The sequence below is a fragment of the Sinocyclocheilus grahami genome, unplaced genomic scaffold (genome assembly GCF_001515645.1).
Source record: "Sinocyclocheilus grahami isolate Dianchi unplaced genomic scaffold, SAMN03320097.WGS_v1.1 scaffold52.1, whole genome shotgun sequence".
In the NCBI taxonomy this organism is placed as follows: Eukaryota; Metazoa; Chordata; class Actinopteri; order Cypriniformes; family Cyprinidae; genus Sinocyclocheilus; species Sinocyclocheilus grahami.
The window spans coordinates 2,515,604-2,531,362 of record NW_015505231.1 but is presented as its reverse complement, the minus strand read 5'-3'; the positions used below and the strand labels follow the sequence as shown (position 1 = coordinate 2,531,362).

At 35.3% G+C, this 15,759-nt stretch overlaps 1 protein-coding gene across 1 annotated transcript in view; it reads right to left on the bottom strand.

Annotated features, from left to right (window-relative positions):
• LOC107583312 (NACHT and WD repeat domain-containing protein 2-like) overlaps nt 1–15,759 on the bottom strand; it is a 45,559-nt gene that overhangs the window by 8,374 nt on the left and 21,426 nt on the right. Inside the window, exons 4-5 of the mRNA XM_016269489.1 lie at nt 5,523–5,726; nt 2,538–2,688 (exon numbers count right to left, since the gene is read on the bottom strand). Of these exons, the coding sequence (XP_016124975.1) occupies nt 2,538–2,688; nt 5,523–5,726 (355 nt within the window). The remainder of the gene's footprint in view (nt 1–2,537; nt 2,689–5,522; nt 5,727–15,759) is intronic.

Below are 15,759 nucleotides of genomic sequence, written 5' to 3'. Positions count from 1 at the left end.
TACGAGATACTAAGTCATTATTTCGAGAAAGTTTCTCATTATAACGAGATACTAAGTCATAATTTTGAGAAAGTTTCTCATTATTATGACTTACAGAATTATATTTTTTTATTTAGTGGCGGAAACGGGCTTCCATAAGAAGGGGATGCAAAGGCGGCAAGTAAACGGCTACAAATCCCCCAGGAAAGCGTTACCTCGATTCAATCTTGCATGTATTTTCCTCACTCTGGTATTAGTAATCAAAATAGAAACCACATTGAAAAACAAATAGGGTACCTGCTTTAAGATATACAGTACATTATACACTAAATACACTACCATTGGGTTAAGTAAGTTTTTTTTTCAAATTTTGTTTGAAAAAACTAAAAACTTTATTCAGCATTCAGTTGATCAAAAGTAAGACATTTATAATGTTATAAAAATTATATTTCAAGCAAATGTTGTTCTTTAGAATTTTTTCTTTATTCATCAAAAAGCAAAAAATACTATAAAAAAAATATTAAGCAGCACAGCTGTTTTCAACACTGATTGTAATCAAAAATGTTTCTTGTGCGCCAAATTAGCAGACTCAAATTAGATTTAGTTAGAATCAAGTAATACTAAAAACAGAGTTTTGTCATCACAGGAATTAAATAACAGTTTAGATTAAAATAGAAAACAGTTATTTTATTTTATTGTAATGGTAAAATGCCAAAATATGCAAAATTCTAAATATTGTAAAATGCCTATATAGTATAGATACAAGGTCAATACTGAAGTTAATTTCATTATTTTCATACATACACACAAAAGGTTTTGGAAAATACTTTTGATGTGAAAACATTCATTATTTTCACTTTTATTACACAATGTAATAAATACATACTATATTAAACTATCTCATACTCAATCTTCTGTCATGCATGTGATGTCTAATGTTACAAAACAACTGATCAAGGGGAGTCAGCAGGTAATCTGATCCCTGACCAACATTACCGTCTTTTATTTTTACTTGCATATTTTCTTGTGAAATGTAATACCAATGTGATGCCTATTTTCTATGATGCAGTGATGCTTCCTTTAATAAAGACTCACAAGATGCCACATCCGTCAGACATCAGATTGCACAAGCTCGAGATCAGGGAAAGACTCACTGATGCTCGGAAGTCAGACAGAAGACCTCAGTTTTAATGAAAGTAAAACCTCTGCGACTGAGAGCAAATTATTCTTCTCGGAAAAAAAGAAATGCCTCACTTAGGGGATCCTCTTGAATGCAGTTGTTTCATATCTATTGCATGTCGACATGAAGACTTAACTGTATCAATGATTGAATTATAAGCCCATGCACTCAGAATGACATAAAAGAGCAAGCAGTAAATCTGTTCTTTCTCCGGTGATGACCCACTGTCTCTAATGTGGGGTATGGTGATGAGACTTACCTGTATCACTGAATATTGGATTAACCTGGATGAATTAAGTTAGCCTGATTAGATCTCCTCTTATGCTGGCTAATGCCTGGCGAATTTTAATTTAGTCACAATGACTTTCAAGAGCGGGATAAAAATAACATTTACATTCATTATGAGCTTTGAATACGATCTCTCTTTGAAACCACAAATCTATAAACTATGACTCTGTTGCATGATTCAGCCTTTTTTAATTATGCATATAATTTTACAGACAAACAACCTAAATGTTAGGCATCAAGCACCATTGAAACGTTTAGAGTGAAAATGTGTCTTAAGATCCTCAGATTTCCTTGATGTGGCTGGTTGGAAATTGCTTCACGCATTGAGTCACAAAAGGTGCTGGAAGGCCACTGTCCTGCAGAGTTTATTTCCATCCCGTATATGTGTATGAAAGCATCATGTGAACTACTTTAAACTCATTCTAGCATGTTGTAAATGTCTGCAGTAGAATCATATAAATAAGCAAAAATATAGCTAGTAACTCCCCTTCTGTTTTCATTGTTGTCATATGATGACAATGCCCAATCAGAGCAGTGTAACGGCATCACGGTCCAAATGTAGAGACATTGACATATCCCAGGTGGCTAATTGTTTTTTTCAAAAGCTATTATCAAAATAGTAAATGTCGGAGAAAGTATGACAATGGCCTGTTCAAAATTGTCAAGGTTGACAGTGACTGCAAGGATAGACAGATAGACAAGTATGCATTTATTCTCCCCAACAGAAGCACTAAATCAGCAAGAGGGCAGTGATTGTTAAGAATGGTAACATTAAACTCGACTATGGATCAAAAAACATGTTATTTCAGCAAAATTACTCACAGAACATTGAGATTATTACAAAAAATAGATGAGAGAATCATATCAAGTATTAAGTCATTTTAGGCATTTGGATGGGGAGCTTTAGCTCGGTGGAAAATAAGTTGACCATAATGATTTAAAAGTACCATTAGTATATTTACATATATAGAAGTTGCAATGTACTCCAAAACACATTGCAAACCCACTCAGGCATTTAAAGCCATGCAAAATAACACTAAACATTTATTAGCTGTGAACAGTCATTACTGTAAATATAACTAGAGTTTACCCGAGCAAAGAAATTTCTTGGCTTGACCGCTCTTCATGGTCCCCTTCTCCTGCAGCTGTAAAACAGAGGTTCTGAAGATCCTCTTGATTTCCTCTGAGACTGCCCTCCATGCTTTGTCGTTCTTCGATTTTGCTACGCTGCTTGACTCCATCTGTGGGGTAAAAGCACATATGGAGTCATCCAGTTTTTCAAGGTTCCATTATTTGTATGTTAGCCTTTTAAACCAATAAAAAAACCTACATTACATCCTGCCCCATTACATTAATTACATTAACACGTCTTTCATTACACCAAAAAACAATAACAAATGCATTAGCACTTTTTGGTTTAACCTTAATGCTAGATCGATGTAGGTAGCACAGCTAGCATAGTTTTAATCTTGTTCTAGCACAAACTGCATTTAGGGTTTGTATTAGTACTCGACCTCTGTCCTTTAAAGGTGCTGTCACATTTACCATGGTTTGGCAAAGTTTCAGTCTCGAAATACAGCTATTTCAATCAGAATCCATGTGATCATGAATTTCAAGAACATGACTAATTTTGATAACCCTTTTGCTATTTTTATTTTTATAATCAACTGCCAAGTAGAGAGAGAGAAGGGGCATCAGGACATGACACAGGCCAGAATCAAACCTGAAACTGCTACACCACAGCTCCAACATTATTTTAGTTTTCTACTGTACTTTATTAATAACTTCACAGAAAAATGACTGAATTATGTGTTTCCACACCTTTGGACCAATGCACTTATATGAATTCTCTGTGATTTTTGTTTGTCACGATCCACCTTATTTTTATGAGGCACGAGCATTTTTAACTTGAATGCTCAAGACTTCCAGTTATTTTAGCTGCATATAGTCCATTATGCTGCTTGATACTGCAATCTGGTATTTTTTGTCATATTTTAATGTATTATTGTAATCATAAATAATGCAGCACAGATAGTTTTAGTTTACTGAACTCTGTTATTCTTCAAGTTATTCACCTATAGTGGCTAATGAATCGAAAGTCTCGCACATTCACAAGAAATAGCTTACTTCTTAAATAGCTTACTTAAGATTAATTAGATATGGATTTAAAAAAAAGTTTTTATATAAAATAAAAAATATTTTATAAAGCACTTGCAAAATCTCTAGCTGATTAGTACAGCATACCTAGAGAAAAAAACATATTACTATATTTAAAACATATTGATATGAAAACATATATTAATACAGTTCCGTGAGATTTTCCATTGACTTTTCCAAGTCATGCCTATAAATTTGAAAGTTCCTAATATTTCCATGACCACAAGAACTCGATGTAGAGGGAAGTCAAAAGGAGTCCAATTTACCAGAGTTTACCCAACAATACAAATGACTCTGTCTGCTTGAACAGGGAAAGAGAAGGCAGACACCACACTGTTACTGAAGTAATATTTTAAGAAGTGTTTGTCATGAACCCAGTCACCTACCAGAGAGAAAGAGGACAGAAGGAGAGCGAGAGAGAAAGAGAGAGAGAGAGAGAGAGAGAGAGAGATCGAGATCGAGATCAGTGGGTGTTTCTGCTGAGTGCAGGTAGAAACTCAGTCCCTGCTGCTTTTCTCATTTTAGTCCAACAGAGACCCTCAGCTTCACAGACGCTTCCTCAATTTGCAGCCACTCTGCGTTACAACCTGATTTATACAACACTATATGATCTCTGTGTGTACGGGTGACAGAAAGTGAAACAGAATTTGTGTGTGTGTAAGAAAGGACGAGAGAGCTCCAGTAAGGTTTAATGAAAGACAAACTGAATTTATGAAGCTAATAAACTCTACAGGCATTGAACAGTGTTCTCTCTCGGGCCTGCCATTTCTACAGTGCTCCATATAAAACAGCAACAGCACCGGTCAGCCGCTGACATTTACAGATTGTTCCTGTGTGTGCAGGACAGGTCAGGTCTGCTGGAAGCTGAACGTAATCCTGGATGCCCTCTCATGTGCGTCAAAAGCAGTGGTGTGTACTAGACTTCTGAAATAAAGTGATAAAGTCTCCTGTCTGGGTTTGGGTGTTATTATTCTTATATAAATTCATGTTCCAGTTGCATTTGCTGTTTACAGAGTTTCTGGGTTAATGGAACACCTCACACTTGGGACAATCAACAAGCAAACAGTACTAAAAATGAGCCAATTTTGAATCTGTATGCCTGCCCACTGTAAATTGGAATTTAGCCTGTTCTACCTTAAAGGTCTTGACTGTATCCTTTGATTAAATCATAATTTGTTCAATTGCTATTTAACTGAAATTTTCAACTGAAAAATGTCAAATTCCTTTAAATTGTGATAATGAAGAAATAACAACATTTGGACACGTTTTACACTGCTGTTCAAAAGTTTGTGGTTCTTTTCTTATTCAGAAATATGCATTAGATTGCCCAAAAGAGACAGTGAAAGCAAAAGATTTATACTATTCATATAACCTTTCTACTCAAAGAAAAATGTAAAAAAAAAGTATCATGGTTTTAACAAAAATGTTAAGCTGCACAAGCGTCTTCAACTCTAATAATAAGAAGAAATGTTTCTTGAGCACCAAATTAATATATTCGAATTATTTCTGAAGGATCATATCAGATCAGATCAGCTTTGCAATCACAGTCATAAATTAAAATTTAAAACATATTAAATTAAAGTTATTTTAAAGTCTAATAATGTTTCACAATATTACTGTTTTACTGTTTTTGTGCTAAAAATAATTGTAGCCTTGGTGAGCAAAAGAGACTTCTTTTGAAAATATTAAAAAAGCTTATTGACCCCAAACTTTTGAATGGTATTGGTATATAACACTTAACACTGTGAAATTTGGTAACCAGTATTTTGTCCTTTGTAGCTAATTTCATTCATACCTTGTACTTTGGAATTAGCTATACATCTAATTATAAAGAAAGATTTTCATTATTTCTAAACACTAATGTCTTAAAAGATATCTCAGGTCTTCAAAAATATTTGTTCCTTCCTGCTCTACTTACAGAGTTCTGGTAGTTCTTCAGCATCTCAGCTTTTGGTTTTAGGTAGTAGGCAGGTGGGACTGAGTTCTCATCCCGACAATACCACTCCTCCAATATCCGTGTGTCTAGTCCCGCCTCCACCGCCGCATCCAAAATCATCTCAAACTCAGCCGACTCCACCTCCCCTGGGACCCGAATGCTGCCGTACTTCTCTCCAATGAGCCCCTGGGAAAGAGGGAGAAACTTTATTTACACCTTAATCTTATCACAGCGTATCATAAAAGCAGAAATAAATAAAGAGGAGGAGAGAAACACAAAGGGCTGTTACACTGCGCATAACCTTGATTATTGTGTTTTAAAAATCTGGACTAAGGCCACTTTTAACCCTGGGTAAATCAACAGTTTACACTCATAACTTTGAAGCTTAGCACTGCTTTAAACCCTGGTTTATGAAAACCTCTAATCTTTTACGGTTCCTGTCACAAGCGGTATTCTGGTTTGCATATTATGAGGTCGATAACATCGAGTGGACATTGCAAACTAACCTCATAAATATGCAAATAAGAACATTAACCCAGAGTTTACAAGTGAACAGTAAGAAATCTTTAAACCTGGGATTAATTATTAAGACAGGATAAAGTGTGAACAGTGTGAAACCAGGGTTAATAATTTCAAATGTGATATGTCAAAATGATCAATTAAGATTTATTAACAGGCTTTATACAAAGAAAAAACTGAATTTGAAAGCTACAGAAAAGAAAACAGTCCACATGCCATTTAACATTGCAAGTTTGTAATGAATTCACAAAAATACAGTAAAGGCTGTTAGCTTTAGAGCATCCCACTGCCAACCTTTCTGTCTTTTCCAAGCAATTAAGCTAGTCCTGCGTGACTGTTGTCCGTGCCGCTGAGATTAGAAAGCCAATTCGCTACGTTTGCCAGTGTCATTGTGTCCACGAGCCCATAGCCGCCAGTGACAGAGCATTCAAATTGTGTTGGATAAGCCTATAGACTAATGATCTGGCCCTTCTTCAAAAACATATACATTAGAGACTTGCAGGAGATGAGACAGGGGTTGTGGGATATCATGGTCTCTGATTAAAGAGGAGTAGCAGAATCCAAAGATAAAATCTTCTCCTTGGCTTATATCTCTACTGAAATTGTAGGTTTCCTACAGGAAAAAATGTGACAGTGGTGCTGTGAGATGATTTATGTGACAGCTAATTCAGTATTTTTTAATGGCTACTGGGGTGAACTTTTAATGCTTTGCTTACCCGACCTTTACATCACTGTGCATCTATCTGTCTCGCTCTTCCTCTGTAATTTTAGCTTATACATTCTCTCTTTTTTTCCAACTCCTTCCTACACAGAGAAAGATACATTATTCCTGTGAGCTTTATTGCTCTAGTGTTTAGTGCACAGTACTGAGGAGTATTAGGATTATGAAACTCTGCCAACTAGATTAAGAATGAGGGTGATGAGCCAAAACCCAGCTCTCTCTCCCTTGCCTTCTGCTTCTTCATACTTTTCTTATAAGCAAAGGTGATATGATTAAAAAAAAAAATCTTAACCTTCCTAATACATTCAAAATCATTTTTTTAAACTAAAACCACATTGTATTTGTGGTTGAAATTCTCAATCAATGTGCAAAAACATCAGTGTTGGATGTTACAGTGTTATTACTGTGTTATTACTACATTTAACCCTTTTAATAAAAAAAACTGAGGAATTCTTTGAATTTTTCTCATGAACTACATGACTCTACACTGTGATGCAAGAAAAAGACCTTTTGCAATATCCATTAAAATGTTATATGAGAATTACTAGGATCAGCTCCACTGAAATCATTTGATTAATTAAGGAACAGTCCACCCAAAAATGACAATTCTTCTATAGGCTAGTATTACCAAAAAAAAAAAAAAAAAAAAAAATTAAAAGAATATTTGGTTTACCTACCTGTCCAAAAAAAAAAAAAACAACAACTGTGTTTTGCTGTGACTTGGTCTTGATCTATATGTGGTATCTATGATTAACTTGTTTATCAGGTGGAAAAGCGCGAAGCCAATGAGGAACAGGATGACATTGAAAGTAACTTGCTGCTGCCAGCTGGAGTCTCTTTACGATGGGCCACGCTGAGTCTAAAAATCTACCGTGCCGAAGACATGCCACAAAGTAATCATGACAGCAACACACAGCTGCAGTTCTATATACTCCCAATTCTATTCCCATAATTACAAAAAAAAAAAAAAAAAAAAAAAAAATTTAAAGCATATTTGGTTTACCTATCCCTTTAGATTTCTCAAAAATAGCCCACATTTTTTTAAACCTACATATTCTATTTCTAACAAAACAAGATCAGAGCAACATCAATATAACTCTCATATATTTTTAAACAAAATATATTCATTTAACAAAAAAGTGGTGTAAATCATGTGTACTCAGAAGAACCTGTAACCCCAAACCATTACAACCTTAGCAGGCAACACTAAAGAAATCTATAAATATTAAAAACAGCTTTGCAAAGCCATTATTGATTTCCTCTGATAGATGTGTGTGCATGTCTGTGTGTGTGTGTGCAAATTTCACATAATCACAGGCATCCTGAGCACCAGAATGAAACCCTGAAAAGGAAAAAAGCTAGGTATCATCCAGCTCATTCATACACGCTGTTCAGCCTCCAGCAACTCTAAACATGTCAGAAAATCATTTGGTTCCAATTTCAGTCTTCTCAATTTCATGAAATCTCATCACATTGGTTATGGAAGATGAGCTACACTTTACAATTCACCCGATGTAACTCTGAATCTTTTTGACCTGTAATACTTTTTTTTTAGTTTTTTTTTGGACATCCATTTTTGTGAGGATCCTCCTCCGCCAATCTTTGAGGTTTTAACCAGTTGTGAAAATAGCTACAAAATATATAGTCTACAAAATATAAAAAATAATATATGTTGAATAATTGAAAGGATGTTCCAGCTGATGTCTTTGTCACAGCCTCAGACAGTGGATAACAGGAATAGAGAGACTGTGAAAAACTGGTCAGACGAGTGTTTGGGTGTCAGTGTGGAAATACGTCCCCTTGGCAATTGAGACACACACACTCACAAAAACATGTAAGACGTACATCTGTCTCATGTTTTATCATGCAGGGCTCAGAGACACCTCCGCTGCCATGAAATCTGCTGCTGCTGAGGATACACACTATTATCTGCACCCTCGGGGCGTGAAGAACAACAAGGTGTGTGTAAGAGAGAAATAGAGAGCGAGGCTGTAAAATGACCCTATAGTACAATCTGTGTTGCTATACTGTTCCTCTGAGATGGTTTGCTTGGTCTACTTACAGATAAGCCAGTGTTTTTCCTTAAGCATGGACAAAACAAGAGTATATAGTACAGTATATTCTGTATGTGTAGCCCCTAAACATTCAGTTTCATGTGAAACCAAGCACTCTGGTGTGCTGTGAGACACAGTCCCTTGATACCGTGCCACACTTTGATGACACATGAACAGGTACTAGAATAAACAGACACTTTGAAGTCATATTAGGAGTGTGTATCATAGCGCCTTAATTTTCTCATCCACTCCTTTGTTGTTCTGCAGATCTGTTACTGTTCTCTTGTTTCTTCCCTTCTAGCTCTTTCTGCCCATCTCTCTCTCTGTCTCTGTCCCTGCCCCAGGCTGTGTGACAGTGAGTTTCAGCTGCTGTCTCCTCTTGCAAGTGCTTTGATGTCTGTCTTACTGTTACTGTTCTAGGAAACCATAACCTCAGAGCATTGTGGGAAGTGGAGAGTGTTGTTCAGAATTAATTCATCTTTGAGGAATGTCAAGTTCATTGTTTAGGATTGTTTTTCTTTTTGAGACTTGGGGCTCAAATGCAATTTTACAATGAAATGAAGCACAGTGGAAAGACATGGGAGGTCCATGTAAATTAAATTTTCCTACTTTTTATATTTTTGATGTACACTATCATTCAGAAGTTTGGTGAAACTTGAAGATCTCTTATGCATATCTAGGCTGCATTTATTTGATCAAAATACAATACAGTAAAATCAGTCAAATCAATTTGAAATGGTTAAATATTACTACAATTTAAAATAACTTTTTTCTGTTTTAATATACATCAAAATGTAATTTATTACTGTTATGGCAAAGCTAGGTTTTCTCCACGACTCAAGTCTTTATTGTCACATGATCCTTTAGATGTACTGTATGCTGATTTGTTGTCCAAGAAACATTTTGTATTATTATCATCAATGTTGAAAACAGTTGTGCCTCTTCAAAAGAAAAACATTTATTTGAAACAGAAATCATTTGTTACGTGATAATGATCTTTACTGTTTCTTTTGATAAATTACATACATCCTTCCTGAATAAAACTTAATAATCCTTCCTGAATAATTACTGACCCCAAATGTTTGTAGTGTAACAACAATAGTGTATATATTTGCAGTGTTGGGAAGGTTACTTTGGAAATGTAATAGGTTACAGATTACAAGTTACCCTACTTAAAATGCAATAAGTAGTGTAACTATTTAAATTACTTTATTAAAGTAATGTAACAGATTACATTTGATTACTTAATTTGAGAACGAATGTTCTCAGATGTTAATCGATTTCAAACATTTAAAGCAGGCAGGGTTAACCTTACAGTAGTACTCAACACTGATTACTGTCAGACTTCAAAATTCATTTGAATTTTGAATACAGACTTACTTTTACTTTTAGTCATTTAGCAGAATACAGACTTCATTTGAATTAAGATTATAGTAATTTAATTTTAAAGCACAGTCACCACAAAAACAAAACAGTAGCTGATTCAGAAGCGCCAGATTGTCATAGCAAAGTCAGAATTACCTCCTCTCCTAGATTCACAAAACGGTCGTCCATAAAATGCATTGCTGTTCTGTTGTAAGTAATTCCTAAATGCATCTACTTCCGGAAGGCCAAATAAAGTGCTTTTGCTTTCGCCTAGAAACACAGTGTCTCCCTGACATGGCTGCTTCAACACTAACTGCGGTTACTGAAACCACGCTTTCTTTCTTTGCGTGCACATCTGGGTGGCATTATGCAAATATTTCCACATAGTGAGGTAGATATGTGGGGGCGTGTTAGAACGAGCCGTTTTAGCGGGGCGTGGCAGAGTCTTAACTTTGATAAAGTATATCTTGGTTTTGAGACTTTAGTCTTTGCAACTTCAGGGATCTTATCTATGCACAATCAGCTTGTAACACTCCAAAGAGAAAGGAAAACTTGAAATCGCATCATATGACACCTTTAACACCTCTGTTTGAGATCTTTCTGAGGTTAAATACAAATTTAAAATAATAAGAAATAGTTTAATAGCTGTGATACTGTTTTTGAAATCAAATCTTTGCATAGCTATAACAGGAAACATTGGCATCTAACAATGCCTTTGGAAAAAAACTGTTAATTTTAAAAAAGTAAAGCATATACATAAAACAGTTTTTGAATAAGCATGTGTCCTATAAACTCCTGAAACATTGGTGTCTCATACTGTATTTTAGAGTGGTCAATCAAAAACAGGCAAAACAAATACATTTTATTCAACATATCCTAGCTTTTTACAGCAAATATTCAGATGTAACCCACTTTGTAATTGTTAACACTTTTATTTTTTGGGGATTTATTTTTTGGCATTTTCGCCTTTATTACAATAGGACAGATCAAAACTGACAGGAAGTGAAGTGGGAGAGAGATAGGGGGCGGGATCAGGAAAGGTCCTCATGTCGAGATTCGAACTCGGGATGCCCGTAGCATGTAGCTATCAGTGCCGGCATCATTACATTTTTTCACAAGTAACTGTAATTTATTTAACCATTTTTTTCTCAGTAACTATAATGGATTACAGTTACATTTATTTTGTAATTGAATTGAGTAACATTGTTACATGTAACTAGTTACTCCCCAACACTGTATATTTGTTGTAATGAGGCTAAAAAAGCAAACAAACTCAAAATGAATGTAGATGATATAGACCGTACTTTAAAATCTAATTTCCATTTAAATGCTACCACTCTCAGCAGCCCTGCAGTCTGTTTTCATATTAATCTGAGTATTTCTCTCAATCTATCTCTATTTTACGTTTCTACCCATCTCTGCCTGTCACACTTAGATTAAACAATTCCAATCTGCCTAGAGACCTTCTCTGGAGACACACCAGCACATGCAACCCAGAACTGTCAGCCGCAAACCCGCTCACACTCGCACACTCTCTGTCGTGCTCTGATCAAAGCCTCATTTTGACTCTAAAATAGACCCAAATACATGTATCTCCATACAATGACACAACACAGCACAACATCACTGAACTTCACGGAGGAAATCCCACATATAGATCAAACACTCACAGAGCTCCAAGTGTGTCAGGGCTTGCTTGTACTTGCACTCCAAACCATGAGGTCCAAAGGGATTGGTCTTTGAACTCAAGTCTGCTTTGGGCTGTCCAAAGGGGTTTAAGGGGAATACTGTTTTTTTTTTTTTGCTACAAACTGAACTCCATTCTTTCTCTTATGAGATAATGAAGTGCTCTTTGGGAAAAGCCAGCACAGTTTCTAGGAAACTTCTCACTAACTACTGAAAGTGCATAAGTCAGAAAGACTTACCCATATGTCTCTCTGGCAAAGGAGATGAGTTTAGCCAATTTTAACTAGACCACTGAGAAAAGTGGCCTGAATCTTTCCCGGTCTACTTAAAGGTGAAGCGTGTAATTTTTCAGTGTAACATACTTTCTCCTATTCCAACGTAAGCAGTTACAGATGTAAGAAGCTATTTGTAGGTTGATTTTGGCAAAAACTTTAAAAAGCGAGAAATTGACAAGACATATAATCAAATAAAATTAGAACTGACTTGGTCTCCAAATTATAAACTTGTGAACACCACAAGCCTTTAGGTCTGTTTGAATGTAAATTATACACTAAACATTCAATTTTTGAAAGAAATTAATACTTGTATTTAGCAAGGATGCATTAAGCAGATCAATAGTGACAGACAAAAATGCAGCACCATTTCCACAAAAATATTAAGCAGCACAAGTCACTGATAATGATTGTTTCTTGAGCACCAAATCTGCATCTTAGAATGATCTAAGTGGCTGTTGAAAATTCAGCTTTCTCATTACAGGAGTAAATTTTGCTTTAAATACATTGAAAATAAAACAGTTGTAATAAATTGTAATAATATTTCACAATATAACTGTTTTCACTCTATTTTTGATCAAATAAATGAAACCTTGTTGAACATAGACTTCTTACAATCTTAAAGATTGTACTTAATCAGTAATGTATAGCTAATGTCTTGACATAAAACATATATTAAATTACAAATATATTAAAAATGAAATGTCCTGCAACAGGCATAATAAACAGAGATAACAAACAGAACATTTTTGGCCAATGACAGACAGTGGAAAGCTTTTTTTTTAAAACAGTTATTGTATCATTACATGCATCATATTTGACAAGAAGCCTGACCAAGAGCTCACATGAACACTATTTTTAAAAAGAAAAAAAAAACATACTCTTTTCATTTTACGTGCCGAAAATGAGTGCTTTGAATACCACAGCACAACCTGACAGCTACTGCTAATACAGGAAAGAGAAAGGCTAATAGGGTGAAAGTAGTCTCTGCCCTACATGGATGGAGGTCATACACTTCATATCATTTACTAAGAGAGAAAGAGAATGAGAGAGAGATGAGGGTGAGAGGACGAGGACAGAGAGGAGGATTAAGTGAAAGAGTAGGCACACAAATCAGAGTGAAAGAAGAGGTGAAATGGACACTAGAGCACTGAATATAGAGGTGAAGGTGGGAGACAGATGGAGGTGTGAAGTGGAAGAGAGAGATGAAGATAGAAACCTCTTGAAGGATGAGAGCGAGAGAGAAGAGATGGTTGAGAAGACAATAAAAGATTGGTTCAAGGGCAAAAGATAGTCAGGACTTGGTTTGGGAAATAAAGCAGACTGAAAGAAATCCAAAGAATGTAAGCAAACTAGATTAAAAATGTGATTTGCCACCCATGTAAAACTCACTGTCACAATACCAGAGGGGTATGGGTTCTTGTCTGAGGCCCTGAAACCACATATGCAGGTAGGCAAAAAGACACATAAACACATCGCATATGTACTATATACACTAGCCATCATGAATATGCCACCAATAGCAGTGAAACCTATTTGCCACACACTCACTCAAAATATAATGTTTATGGGATGTGTTGTGAGAAAGCAAAACACCAACACAAATGTTGGCCACAAAAATTAAATCGATTAAAAGTTAGCTAATTTATAGCACATTTTCCTGTAATTAATAGTGATTAATTGTATATTAATATATTTATATTGTTATAATTTCACATTGAATACTTTTTGTAGAAACAACATAAAGATGGTATATATTAAACAGGTGTTTAATGGCATCTTTTTACTAAGTAGCCTAATGAAGACCACTATCACTGATACCAATACTGCTACTGATGTCTCTTTTAAATGCATTTCCTCTAAAGTTTTGCCCATAATTATAGCCTTTCAACATTACAGAATAATTGAAAGCCATTACTTTTAACATTTAATATGCTTTGAAAAATAACTTTGAAAAAACTTTTAATTTAAGTGAACTTTTACATTTTATATAAATAAATAAGTGATAAGTCACTAATAAGTGAACCTATACATTGAATATAGATTAATCTTTACTCGAGCTTCAAAAGTTAATCAGCAAAGAGCAGTGAAAGATTTTCCCTCCCTCTTTTGTTCTTTGATTTACATCAATGCCAGACTGTAGCAAGCAGCCCCGTGATTTTAAAACCTGATGCACATTACGCAGATCTGACACACACATCTGATTTTCTCCCAACTCTTTATGATCATTTAGGACATTTTAACTCATTTAAGTTTGTGTTTATGTGCTCACCCGCCAAAACCAGCATTTTGACAATTTTGTGTAAGAACACTGTCTGAAGCAGCTTTCTGCGCACACATGTCAGATGCATGTGTTCACAGAAAGCTGCTTCACAGACAGTGAGCCAGTACCAAATTAAGTTCTCTTTTGCATCTTATTGTGGTTGATAGCGTGTTCATAAAGTCTACTGTAACGCTAACCAAAGGATGCCAGGAAATAAAAAAGGTGTTAAGTTATTTGCATTACATATTAAAAAAATTATAATAATAATAATCACATCATTAACATGTTCATTTTGACAGTCCTAATTAAATTAATATATTTATTGCACCAAAGATTTGTCTTAGTGTGGATAGGCCTTTGCAGTGTTGCACCTGCTCTCCTTATCCTTTTTATTTGATTCCTTTCCCACTTTTTTCCCGCTTTCGCAAAAAGTGATGTATACAGTTTAAAATAAAGGTGTTCACATTAATCGTTGTTAATTTCAGTACTACACAATCTGGAATTTCGCATGAGGGTAAAACATTGTCAAGTTGGCTATGCAAATTCACCACGTTAACCAACAGAATGCTGATTGGTTTTAAAGTGAACTCTGAGCTTTGTTTCATTGAATGTATGAAACTGTATGTAACATGCATCAGTTACATACAACTTCATACATTGCTACGATAATGACAATAGACTTATAAATAGACAATAGGCTAGGCCTTTACAAATGATTCATTGAATTTACACATTTTTTTAAGGTAAGTGGTTGCAATCAGTTTATTTGAGCTACATTTAAATGAACAAATTTAGTAGATTAACTTTCAACATATATATTTTTAATTAAATGTAGCTAAAATAAATTGTTTGCAACCACTTACCTTAAAAAAAATGTAGTATCATTTTTTCAGTGTACAAGTGGTCACAAGAGATACATTTGAAATGCATGTTAATACCAGGTAGAACAGGACCTTAGTGAGCATAACTAATGTAAGTGTAAGAAATAGAAATGTTCTCTGTTCAACGGCTCTCACACACACCACTTCACCTCACACTTAACTTTTCCACACACACACGCACACACACACATGCACACACACACACGCACACACGCACACACACACACACACACACACTGCCTCACCTCAAACATTGCTCTCTGACTCCAATTAGATCCCAATCCTCCTGCCCAGATTGCTCATTTACATTTTAATAATTTAAAATCAATCTCCCTCCACACCTGAGAACTGATTCTGAACCCTCAGCACAGACACACACACACACACACACACACACACACACACACACACACACACGCGCACGCACACACACACACACACACACAAACACACACACA